Source organism: Gallus gallus, chromosome 4 (genome assembly GCF_016699485.2).
Source record: "Gallus gallus isolate bGalGal1 chromosome 4, bGalGal1.mat.broiler.GRCg7b, whole genome shotgun sequence".
Lineage (NCBI taxonomy): Eukaryota > Metazoa > Chordata > Aves > Galliformes > Phasianidae > Gallus > Gallus gallus.
The window spans coordinates 68,832,041-68,844,974 of record NC_052535.1 but is presented as its reverse complement, the minus strand read 5'-3'; the positions used below and the strand labels follow the sequence as shown (position 1 = coordinate 68,844,974).

General features: G+C 41.8%; 1 protein-coding gene across 5 annotated transcripts in view; it reads right to left on the bottom strand.

Moving 5' to 3' along the window:
- Positions 1 to 11,524, bottom strand: part of RFC1 (replication factor C subunit 1) — a 38,070-nt gene extending 26,546 nt beyond the window's left edge. For 2 of the 5 annotated variants that reach the window (XM_015285650.4, NM_001006456.2), the window contains exons 1-4: positions 11,403 to 11,524; positions 5,677 to 5,805; positions 5,209 to 5,284; positions 3,169 to 3,288 (exon numbers count right to left, since the gene is read on the bottom strand). In XM_015285650.4, the coding sequence (XP_015141136.3) occupies positions 3,169 to 3,288; positions 5,209 to 5,284; positions 5,677 to 5,805; positions 11,403 to 11,405 (328 nt within the window). In that variant the 5' untranslated portion in view covers positions 11,406 to 11,524. Of the gene's footprint in view, positions 1 to 3,168; positions 3,289 to 5,208; positions 5,285 to 5,676; positions 5,806 to 6,572 lie in introns of all 5 variants that reach the window. The other 3 variants (XM_015285652.4, XM_040699020.2, XM_046940184.1) reach the window with 2 other exon arrangements.
- Between the last annotated feature and the right edge of the window lie 1,410 nt (positions 11,525 to 12,934).

The window sequence follows — 12,934 nt, the reverse complement described above, 5'->3', positions numbered from 1 at the left end:
TTTTACAATATTCAGACTGTCAAAGCAATTGCTACACATGCATAAATACTGTTGCACAGTATATAAGAAAGATTATTGTTCACCAAAAGCAAATGAAGTCACAATTCTGGCCAAACAGCTACTTATGATGAAACCAGGTAAGGTTCATCGCATCATAACAACAGGTCATCTTCCACAAACAAAACCCAAGGCTCCACACTTCTTTAAAATAACACTCTTTGACTATTTAACAAGTACAACAAACATTTGGATTTTTCCCAATCCCCTGGACTGTTCTACCACAAGACAGGCTTCCTCCTCCTCCCCCTCCCCCCCCCACTCCTTGTTACCTGCCAGAATAGCTTCACTTCACCCCTGGCTATCATTAATTTAAATAAGCATTAAGTTTGCTTCAGTAACAAAGCATTTCTTACAGAACTACAGAGAACAATTACTCCTGCTTTACTTTCTACCTTTCTAGAATAAGTAAATAAACTTCACAAGTTAATTCTTCTACTCTTACACAAACCAGAAAGTAATTCCTACAACAGTACTTAAGAATTAACTGTATCCCACAAAGTTATACAGGAGATCTGAAAAGAAATTCAAGTAATCACAGGGAGTTTCAATGAGATCCAAAAAATCAGGTGAGATAACTGATTATCAAGTTCCTAACGACTACACAATCCCAGAAGACTTTTTCAATCATTTCTGAGGACGTTGCTCCAAGCTCAATGTTCTTCTCAAAGGCTATGCCATTAGTGTCTTTTCTATACTCCTATTCTATTAAAAGATATTTATCCCAAGCAAACAGCTGTGTCACACACTCAACAAAAATCTCTCCCAAACTCCAATAACCTGAAGAAACAGCTTACACAGATCCAGTATAAACAAAATCCAAGAGTTAAGTCTCAAGACTATGAAGACATTGTTTCAGACATAGACTAAGTCAACCTTGCATGTACTTAAGAGTCTTCAGATAAGAGCAACCTTGATCCATGGTTTTCAGGGATTTCACTAATAACCTTGACCAGCACTCCCATGGTATCCCTATGAAAAAAAGCTAGATTACACCACCTAGAATTGCATCATAAACCTAACCAACACTTTTTATTCCCCAGGAATCCAATCACTTATCTATTCTGCTATTGCTATTGGACCATTGCTATTAAATATCCTTTATAATTTATTAGGAAAACTGTCAAAGGAAATTAAGTTTTGAGTAAAAGATAGGAACAAACAAGATGGGAAAAGTGTTTGGGATAGTTTAGCAAATTGAGTTCATCTCAACACACGACACAGTACAGCTAAATGCCAGGTCAAATATCTAGGACGAGTAAAATAAGCACAATCCATCTTAGAGGCGGAGATTATGAAGAGAGCCCGGAGGAGGAAAGAGGTAGTGAGGGGGATAAAGCCAGCTGAGTCACACCTCTAATTGGATGCCATAGCAAACAAAACTCAGGGGGTTAACAGAAGAACTGGAAACCTAACACTTATAAAAAATGTTTTATCCAAGAAGGTTTGGATTCAAGTCTGCACAGGCTTTAATCACTTTCTACGAACCTATACTGGGGAAGTACTGCAGCTAATAAAGATCTCTAGAGCACAAAACAAACGCATTAATACCTGATAGTTAAAGCCTCAGCTAAACTCAGACTGGATGAAGCATGTAATAAGATGTAGGCAGGTACCCTGCAAACATAAGAAATACCTGTGACCAAAATCCACCCATACACTGTTGTAACTCTGAGGAAATACTACAGTTGCTTTTGCACAGGTGATCTGAGTATGTTAACCAGTATTTGGTATCAAAACACCTAAGTTTATTTGCATTACAACAAATCAGTGTGAAGTTACAGTAGCTGCAGAAGAACATACTCGTGTTAAAAGCAAATCTGAAAAGAACATAAGATAAGATTTAAAGTGAGTAGCTCTCAGCTCTAAGCAGTGGACCATTCAGAAGCAGAACACTAGTCTTTACCTTACAAAGAGGAACTGAATCAAGTTTAAGATACTTTCAATCTGTGTTGTTCAATCAGGAATGAGAAACTTAGTAAGTGTCACAATTTTAATAACTGAATTCTTTTTGCCTGCATATACAGCCTTAACCCTTAAGTGCCACCAAAAGATCTCTTACAGAAAATGCAATGGGAAAACAATTACTAATAATTTAATAGAGGAAACTGCATGATGTGAAAGAGTAACTAACTGTAAGCAAAACAGCTTCATGATAGAACAAAGAAAACCTGAAAGGATCACACAAAAAGCAACACTGAGAAGTGGTACAAAGGAACAATGACTATACAAACAACCACAACAAATTAATACTCAATCATTTTACAAAGAAAGTCTGTCCTTACTTTTCCACTGAAAGGTATTATTTATAGCTTAAGTTAAGATTTTAGTTTTGGTTCAATTCTACAGTTTCTGAAGAGAAGAGTAAATCTGAACAAAAGTTCTGCTCAGAATACAGCAGTTAATCACTAAACATTTTTTCCAGAAGGCTACAGAAGACCTGCAAGTGATCAAGAATGGCTAATTATAATTAATGGTTAGTTATACCAACTCATTCCCATAAAAAGCAAAAACAGCTCCATAATTTAGAAGGCTGAGATCCAAGACTGACAAGCACAGTATATGTCTGGCATATGCAAGTTTTTTTTAACCACTGGTTTTTCCAAGTCTTGTTCTTCCTAAGAAGCTAACAGACAAATAATGCTTAAAAAAAAAAGAGGAAAAAAAAGGGTTTTTTTGTGCAGTCACTGATATATTCTGCAAAGTTTGAAGACATTGAAAATCACACACAAACTTAAATTTAAAAAAAAATCCAGATTTTTAAGCCTACTTATGGTAATCAACAGCCATTTCACCAAATGTGCTACTGAACAGCTTAACTGTATGAAATAGACACCTCATCCATAACTGCCTCCTCTAGAGCTACGAAACAGAAACATCCCAGCTTGTGAAGTCACATGCCTAATTCAAATCACTACTCAGAACTAGGCTGCTCTTTACAACAGTGGAGACTAAAATTCTTAAGTGCTTTTCGTTAGCTTAAGGAAAACAATCTTTTGTTCTCCACATGAGGTCTTATTACAAGTATTTAAGAGTACATCAGTCAAACAACCCTATAATGCAACCATACTGCACAATACAACTGCACGTGAAGTGTCACATTTCCATTACCTGTCTCTGAAACATAGACAACAGGATGCTGCTTTAGAACTTTACCAAGTTTTGGAGTAGCTGCTTTCTTCTCTGATGGCTTCTTGGTTTTTTTCACAGACTGCACCTCCTCTTCTGAATCTGTATTTTGACAACAGCATAAATGTACATTTCTTCCATGTACAATACAGACTTTAAGTAATAAATCTTCTAACATTAGTTAATGTGTTCACATACAATCAGCTGAGTTAGAAAAAGGTATGGAAGGTCAGAGCGCAGCCTCATTCTTCTAAATTGTTTGGTGGTTTGTTAAGTGTAAGGACACATTGTTACACATTTAGGAATGGCTGTATCCGTCTAAAACCCCTTCCGAAAATGAGTACAACTGTCAGATTACCACATCAAGTTTTAAAAATAAAAATGAAAAAAACCACCCACATCTCATCACAATGGACCTTTAGCATAGATTCGTTAGCCAGATTAAACTTAGAAGGCACTATGCTGTGTTGGCTTATTCCATAATACCTATTTCAAAAAGCTATCAACAGGCTAGAGTAGATAATGAGGCTGTATCCCTTGATTTCTCAGGAGAACACTGGTAGGCTGCCACTCAGCTCAACATCCTCTACATCCCAAAAGCTCCCAGGAGGACAAACCTATCCCAATGAAGATGATATATGCCAATATCCAAATAAGTATGCAGGACAAGCTGAAGCAGCGGACACAACTAACATGTCTAACAGAAAGTTACACTTCAAAGCCTAGCTTTTTCCACATTAAATCCTAATATATAATTAAAATCACAATAACAGAAAATGCATATAAAAATATATTTGAAAAAATATCTATGCCCAATTGACTTTATCTCTAAAAAAAACTTCTCCATCTTTATGAACTCAGAGCTGTATTTCTCTTCTCCTACTGTTAGTGGGCAAAAATTAGCAATATCTGACAAGAACAGCACTAAAGTGAAATTGTACAAATATTTAAAGGTAGCAGTTGAATTATGTGTTATCTTTGCACGCCAACTCTAAACATAGAAATATTTCTACTGCTATTCCCTACAGCAAATTGTAATAATACAGCAAATACAGCAAATTGTAGAACAGCGTATTTGAACACATTTGCCTGTTTATAATAGCATCATTCTGACAGACACGAGTCATCCCTTCTCTTCTACAGAAGAATCCGTCTTCTACCAATTCACTAAAACTTCAAGATAAAGTCTTCAGTGGAAGAACTGCAGAAACTCCTGCCATCTGTTTGGCAGTTTCACAGACGTTCAGAAACCAGCCAGAGATTAAGTGGTATCACAGATAGGAATCATGTAACAGTGTGTGAAAAATGTGAAAATCCTACTTTAATTTAACTAATCTGACAGGTTCATGGCTTAGTTGTGATTTTTTTTCTTGCTATTTGCTTGGTTTTATGAGTGCTATAAAAGGTGTATTCCTTATTATTATATTTCACAATATTTTTAGAAAATAATGATCAGCGTTTTAAATAATGAATGAAATGTGTTCCATATGATAAATTTAAAACTACGGGACTGAAACATAGCAGGCCTCAGACACATCCTGAAATACAAAATAGTATTTTTAAAGTCTCCTATAATATGTTTATGCATTGTCCGCAATTGTAAAGGTATAGTACACATCCAGTCACCTGCATCCAGGGTAGGGTGTTATTTATCCTAACAGGGCAGGAAAATCTATAAGTATCTTCATAACCATGAAGATTCGGAATTTTAATAGAATTAGCTATTTGGAGTAGTTGTTATTCTACTTTTTAAACAGAGGCTTTGTTAGAAGTGCACATGCAAGGCACACACTGCACTCATCCATCATTTTTAGCTATCAAACAATTATTACAGTGAAGTAATAAAAACCACCGGCGCATTCAAAGATACCTCCCTCCCCTAGCAGAGCTGCCTATAAAGTGTTTTTAATTGCATTTACCAAAGACAACAAACCAAGCACAGCTTCCTGTCAGATGTAGCATTTACCTGATCAACCATTATGCAAAAGATAGAAAGGAGTATTCTGAAATTGTGAACTTTACCTGAATCATAGATTATTCTTTTTTTCTTGTATGCCTGCTTTTGTTTGGGAACATCTTCACTGGGTGAACTCTTCACCTAGAAGAAACAATTCATTGGCTCAACCAGCAAATAGGTCCTTCTGGCCTTTAATCAGATACATCTATGAGTTTAAAACGACTTCTGACAGAAATTATTTATTTACCAGCATTACTTTTAAGAACAATCTTTTGCTAACTCGTGAGTGGGACTGGAAGAGGGGCAAGGGAGAGGAGATGAGGAACTAACTGCATTAGCAAAGTTCAGCACGCTCCAAGTAAACAGTAGACAATTATACTGATAGTAAATACACCAGTTTAACACCAACTGAAGTAAATCAAACAGATTTTCAAGCTGTTCCAAGTTTTTAAAGTTATGACTTTAAAAAACAACAGAAACAACTGCTTAATCAAGAAACGAAGCACTTTACAAATAAGGAAAGCAACACTGACCTTCGTTTCCTTTCCCCTCTTCTTCCCACTCGATTCTCCTTCCCCGTTTTTTATCTTCTCACTCTTTTTCACAGCCTCGCTCTCCTGTCGCTTTCCAGGAGGTACAACGCCAAAGAATTTCCGGATATCCTATTTAAGGGACAAATACTTTCGTGAGTTTTTCAATACAAGTAACTCCCAGAAGTTTCACACTGCAAAAGAGGGCACTTAAAAGCACATTACTCTCTCAGCAGCTCCCGTTACAGTATTTGTTGATCCACAAGCTTGTCTCAAAATTACAAAACAAAGACTAGATAGTTAAAAGCAGCTGCTCAGACACTGCACAGCCTTTCTCTTGTCTCTCAATCACAAAAAAGAAGGTATTTTTCCCCTTTCGACAGCCTCCGTATGCACTCAGAAGCTTCCATTAGCAATGAAATGCAGTGACTTCGAACAGAGGTCTGACTGGAGTTCCTTTTTCCCCACTTAATCATCACAAACCGAGCCCAAAGTATTTTGGCAGTTAACATGACCAGCTTGGGCATGAAGTAGAGTGCAACGTGAAAAGACAAGAAGTACCAGGAGCTACAAAGCAGCCTACCAGCAGGACACACCATACCCTCCATCTTCTAATAAATTTAAGGCAGTGATTCTGATCTCACTGAAACAATTAGCTACCAAGAAGCAAATTAAGATTTCAATAAAGAGAAAGACCATATTAAGAACATAAGACTCCAAAAGGTGGATTTTAGAACTATATTTTCTTATCCGATCATAGAAGAACCATAAAAAGCTTTCTAAATACTTAGAAACTGAAGCTTCAATTAAAATAAGCCCCCACACAAAACCCTATCTGACAGCTGTTTAATAAACTAGTATTAGAGCATCATTAAAAAAAAGAAGCACAAAATCTGTACCTCTTTGGTATCACCACCTCCAGGGGTAGCAGCCATTTTAGCTTTCAGGAAAGCCTCTGGTATGGTCAAAATACATGGCAGGTAAGGGCTGTGGCTCAGGGCCCTACCCGTCCCAGGTGGTAACTATTCCCTATTAGAGCAGCAGCTATCACACACACACACAGGTAGTGTTATCCCTCCTGCAGGGAACTACCAGTAAAGTAGTAAACGCTTAAGAAAACAGAATTAAAATCTCCATAAGAATGTGATCAATTATTTTGTCTGTATCAGGCTCCTTTTTTCTCATCAGTTCCCTCATGATTTGGATTTGCAGAGTTTATTGGGCCTAAAACCAATAGAATAAATAACCTGAAAGCACAAAATGGGACACATACAGACACATTTAGTGTGCTTAGCTTAAAACAATTTTCTAGAATCAGAAGTGTTATTTCCCATAGAAATGCAGTCTGTTTACTTTTTACCTGCAAATATGACTGATCCAGCAAATGAAGACTGGTAGACTGAGAAGAATTCCTCTTCAGTAAGACTGTACACGTTTCTACCTACGGAATCTGCTCCTCGAGGCATCAATTCTCAACGCTCAGCTATTTCACACACACTCCTAATGCCATACTCTCACACTCTGAAATTTTGACCCCAGATTCAGAACATCGGAGCAAAGCACCTACTTAAAAATACCCTACGAATTTATGTAGTAGATTCAAGGCCCAGATGACTCCATCATCATTATTGACTTCTTAGAAGGCAACACAACAGAAAAACTGGTTACAGTCCTCACTAGAGCTTTTACATAGTAACATAATTTAAACACTACTACACTGCAAATCAAAGTGACTTTAGATAAAAGTGAGTTTTTCATAGTGACAGATGTTAATTATAAATTCAAAATATTTGGTGAATAATTATTTTTAAATCACGGGTAACTCTATTCTAGTAATTTAACTAAAAACTCTGTAAGTGTGCTGATCTGCATTAGTGTTAGACTGTTCTTTTATGGACCGATGGAAATTGTATGGAAATACCATCATATTCTGGATTATGAAATGAAGACTTAATAAAGGAGATGCATGAAACTGATCTGCCTGCCCCAGCTTCGTCCACTACTTTATCACTGCTCTTTGACTGCTAAAGCCTAAATCATACCGCATAAATTCTTACTCTCTGTCTCATCAGCTCTCGTGATTTTTTTGTTTTGCTCAAAGCAGCAGCTTCAAACTATCAAGAAATCACCACCACACTACCTTTTCCTTGAAAATACTGTTGCAATATAGCAACTGCAGATTTCAGAATTGCTTCCCCGTGCTAACCCAACACTGCTATATTGGCTGCGAATTACCAGTCCTCAGAAACAGCAGCACTTTTCCTTTGGTATTTCTATTACTGTATGAGTGTATGAAATACTGTAAATGTAACCACACAGAAGCCACCCAGACATTTCTGAATAAAGGATTTTATTTGAGTAATAAATTTTCATTTCCCATATTGACAATCTTCTTATGAGTGACTAAACTACAGAGCCCTAAGCTACAAAGGAAATTCAGCGACTATGTACCATCTTCTTCAATCTTCAGCTATATATCCCCCAATTTCCATCAGTCATCCTACTCTTCAGAAGAAGGAGTAACCTTGTTAGCCACTGCTGGGCTATAACAAATGGTAAATTAGGAACTGTGTGGGAGACCAGAACATCACAACGCAACAATAAACTCATCTTTCAGAGAAGCTTTTGTATGAGATTCATAACAGAAAGATTTTTATGCTATTTATCAAGGGATAACAGACAATTAATTCATTTCACCTTGTGCAGAAATGAAGCAGTATATGTATCTATCAAAACGACTCCATGAGATGCACTACATAAGCTTGGTTGCCAGATAGGACTGTCAGCCACCATTCTGGTTTTACCTATTTAACATCCTGTGATGTTGTTGGTATATAATGCCATTCACACACAAGTTCACCATTTGGCAGAACTGCATATGCTCTCACAAATGAGAGAAGGCTGATAGCAATGTAACTGGCACATTTCCTCTGGGACCTGTGTCCTGTGTGCCTGTGGAGATGCACTCACCAGCACAGCTGCCCCAGGCAATCCCCTAAACTAAAGAACTAAGGAGCCAGGGCTATACTAGTGCAGCTCCCCAAGGTGCTTCAGCAGCAGCAATCCTAGGTGTAACTTGGAGTGGCTTCACACAAGTAAGAGGGAGGGTCACTGAAATTACTGCTCAGTATGACAGTTTAGAGGCATCTTAAACCACAGCTACCAAATAAAGGATTCTGAGCCACATTTGGGCACCAAATTTTGCAGGGACCTAGCCACAGTCCCAGTAAAGGCCCAATACTTCTGATCACTCCCACTAGATTAGGGAGGTAGGTAATGCCTAACACCAGGACAGCCTGAACAGCTGTGCTCAGGTGCACTGCTTCCTGCTCAGCTATCTTCCTTACTGCACCACCTCAGCACCATCTCTGCAGTCTAGTCCTTGCCACTTTTGACTACTGTTTCAAATTCTCAGTCTTACTCGACAGCAGTGAATCATGGCAGGCTGCCTGTTTTCTCTTGGAAGATTTGTATACACCCATTTTACTAAGGAGAAATAGAAAGTGAAACCCATTTGTTATTCGTACTAAAGGGTGGTAACCCAAAGAGCTCGTCAGGATAACTTTCAAGACTTCAGTAAATATCCAGCTCAAAAAAAGCCATAAACATTCCACGTTGGCTTTCTGTGACATTTTTTTCCTGCAACAACAGCTGCTCCAGTGTTTAGATGACAGAGAAATCCCAACACCATCAAACTCATTAAGTAGTGGTTTTAAAAGACCAGTGTCCAATAAAGCAGAATACTTTCCAAACTAATGTCATACAAATGTTTGCATCTCTCAACTACATTCTGAAATAGGAAATTGAATTTCACCAACTCAGCTCAGTGACTGCAATGGGAAGCAGCACAACCTGAAGTATTCCAAAAGGTGTCCGTAAGTGCCTTGCTTGTACAGGATAGTTCATACTTATTTACAGTCTGTCTATTCTCGTGCAAGTTCTGCAGAAACATCAGCTCTGACATCTGGCATCTCCAGAAAAATTGCATTACCTGAAACCAACTGTAGAACAACAGTTAAACCAGTAATCCTTATTGGATAACTATACTGGAGTTAATAGTGGTAACAGAGCCACAGGTACCGTACAGCATTTTTAGAGCAGAATCCCAGTTCTAAGTAGGCAGCAGCTTATGCCACAGCATTGGTCCAGGACTGTTTCTCTCAGGCAGAGGCAGCTCAAGTAGCCCTGCTCCCCACCACACATCCCCTCAGCTGCACCGGTACAGCTCTTCACACCAGAACTGGGCCAGCTAATTATTTTAGGTAAAAATTGAATCCCTTCCCCCACCAATCAACTCGTTGTGTAACTGCACACATCAGCTCAGCACAGCAGATAAGCTGCAGAACCAACCTGACAGGGGACACTTCTGTTGGGCACTACAACAAAAAAGTCTGTTTGTAAGAGCCTGGTACTCCATCCCAGCATGCCCCAGCTGCTCCTGAATATCACAGAGCAGGTTACAGGGCTACTGACATCACTGGTTTTTTTCGCCTCTGCATCCACAGCTGCAGCACTGATGGCCGCACAACCACTTCTCTTCAGCACTGGAAAGAAAAGAACGTGGACTGAGGCAACTCATCCCTTTTCTACGATGGCAGTTTTCCTCTCTTCTAGGAAGTGCCAACGCTGAGAGATGCGGGACATTCAGAAGCAGACTACCAGAGGGAAGGGAGGGTCTTCCAGTAAGTTTAGCTTTCTGACAGGTGGTGGCAGGGGAGGCAGCAAAGGCCTCGTCCTGCTGCAGAGCTTCGGCAGCCCATGTGGGGCAGCTGGTGACTTAAATACCACAGGTCATTCATGTCAGGGCTCTTAGTGCTGGCAGACACAGACAGTGCTGCCCGTTGGTGCTTAGTACTGGGTAAAAGATATTAAGATCTATGTGAAAAGTCTAAAACCAAAGTGGAGCCAAACTGGCTTTGAATAACATTTTTTAGTTAAGGCAGGACAGGACTTGCACAGAGATTCCACCTGAGCAAAACCAATGTATGCGAGCAACAGACGATGACAAGAGCCCATCTTATAATGGTTGTGTAAGCGGACAGCGCTTTGGAAAGGACACACGGGGACACGTGCGTTTATAGTTACAATCTCATTAGGGCTGCATCCTCCATTACATATAATTACATCTACTTTCAGACTTTCAAGTACTTATTTTTCTGCGAACACCGCCCTGCGCTGAAGCAGAAACGCCCTCACGTATCCGGCCTACCACAAGAGGCGGTTAGCAGCCGGGCAGCCAGCGCTGAGGCAGATGGAAGCAGCGCAGGAAGGCGTTGCTCTCAGCGGGCGAGCGCACGGCCCGTGCCCGGTACCCCGCCGCGTCTGGGGGCGGCAGGAGGCGCGGACATCTTCCCCCCTCAGGATAGTAAGCCGAGGGCGGCCGGTTCCGTGCGCTCTCCCACACGCGGGACCCGGGCCCGCAGGCGGCGGCCTCAGGGCGGGAGCAGCACCACAGCCGCAGCAACGACGGCCTCCGCACCGCAGCGCGGGAACTCCGCGCCCGCCCTCGGCAGAGAGCCGCGCCGCGAGCCAACGGCTCCAGCGGCACAGGGGCTGCAGCCGCACGCGCCGGGAAGGCGCCCAACCGCCACGCGGCCCCAACGGCGCTATCTGCGCAACGCCGCTCCACCCTCCCCCCCCAAGGCGGGAGCCGTCCGCGCGGCGCCGGGCCCGCGGCCTTTGCTCAGAGCCGCGGCGCGGGGCGGCGCTGCGCCGCTCTGCGCGCTCACCATGCTGCTGGCGGCGGCGGTGATCTCGCTAGCGGGACGCCTCCGACTCCATGGCTTCCGCCCACCCCGCTCCCCGCAACCTTCGCGCCAACTCCCGCCACCGGGCGCGCGCCGCCGTCGTCACAGCGCGATGGGCGGAGCGGGGCGGGGCTGACCCGGCTGTGTGGGGCGGCCCCTCGGGGTTGGTCCTGCCGCCCTCAGCGGGAAGCGCCGCGCTCGTCAGCGCCGGGGCCGCTCGGAGGTGCTGGGCTTGGGCCGGTTGTTCGGCTGTCCGCCATCCGTCCAGGCCTCGGGGCGGATTTTCGGTTTTCTGCCGTTTGTGTCTCCGCTTGTCGAGCGGTGGGAGTGAACGCACTCAGGGAAACGAAATACAAATCAGACCTCCTCTCAGTGTGTGGTGTTTAAATTCGCTGGAGCCGCTCGATCTCACTGCTGCCAGCCGTGGAGAAAATGAGGGGGGCAGGCAGGACTTCCAGCATCTAAAATACTGCCGCTGGTTTAGAAAACCACTCGTGAAAGAGCAACGAGCCCGAGCTCAGCTGTACCTGTCCCGGTGCAATTCCCAGCGTTACCATTATGTACCCTCTGTGCTCGTTATTATTACTGTATCTCTATTTTAGGATGGGACACAAGCACCATCAAAGTGTAGCAAACAGCTGAACCTGATTTCTGCTTAAAGACATGAAAGAGCCAAGTGTAGCCCACAGCACAGCCTGCGCCCCTCCGTGCTTTCTGCTTTTACTACAGAAGCTCGGCTATAATGGCTATGCAAACAAAACCGGGATCTCTTTGGAAAAACATCTCCAGCAGCATGTTTGTATTTATGTATTTCTTTCCCATTATGTCATTTTTAAAGCCGTGCCTGTTCCTGATAGGGGAATTAAAGAGGAGCTGAAAAGGCCGGCATTTATAAGAGCCGCGCAGAGTGTTTAAATGATGCTAAAAGAATTATTGCAGGTGGTTATCTTTGTTTGTATTCGATAACGCTACCTGGAATAACATCCAGCAGAGCAGTATCTGCTTGCAGGCTTGTGACATGTTGGTGTTTCTTGGAAGGCAGGAGTTTAACCCTTCAAAGAAAGGAGATCAGGGTACTTGTAAGGACTGTTGTTCATTTCTGGTCACAGCAGGGGGTTGATTCTCTGTAGCGCTGTGATACCACTGCAAGTCCAAAAGATGTGCTCTGCAGCAAGAACAAACCTGAATACCCACTGATATTATTGTGTGCTTTGCAAGATAAAACCAAGGCAGAATCCTTCCCCACCCTATAACTGACCATGGGTTATGTTTTATGGGCATACTGAAAGGACTGTGTTGTTGTTTTTCTTTTTCAGTAACACAAGTTCACTCAGTGTCATCACCCTCCTTACAACTAAGATAATGAATAGAAAACCTGCGTTGTTTTCTACCTATGTGAAAGTCAGACTGTTTGACTTCTACTGATATCTTCCAGAAGACATGAAAAAATGTTGAGATGTTAACTCAAGCTCTCGGCTTCTTCCCTGTTGAACAAAACCAGTCTTACTGTTGTT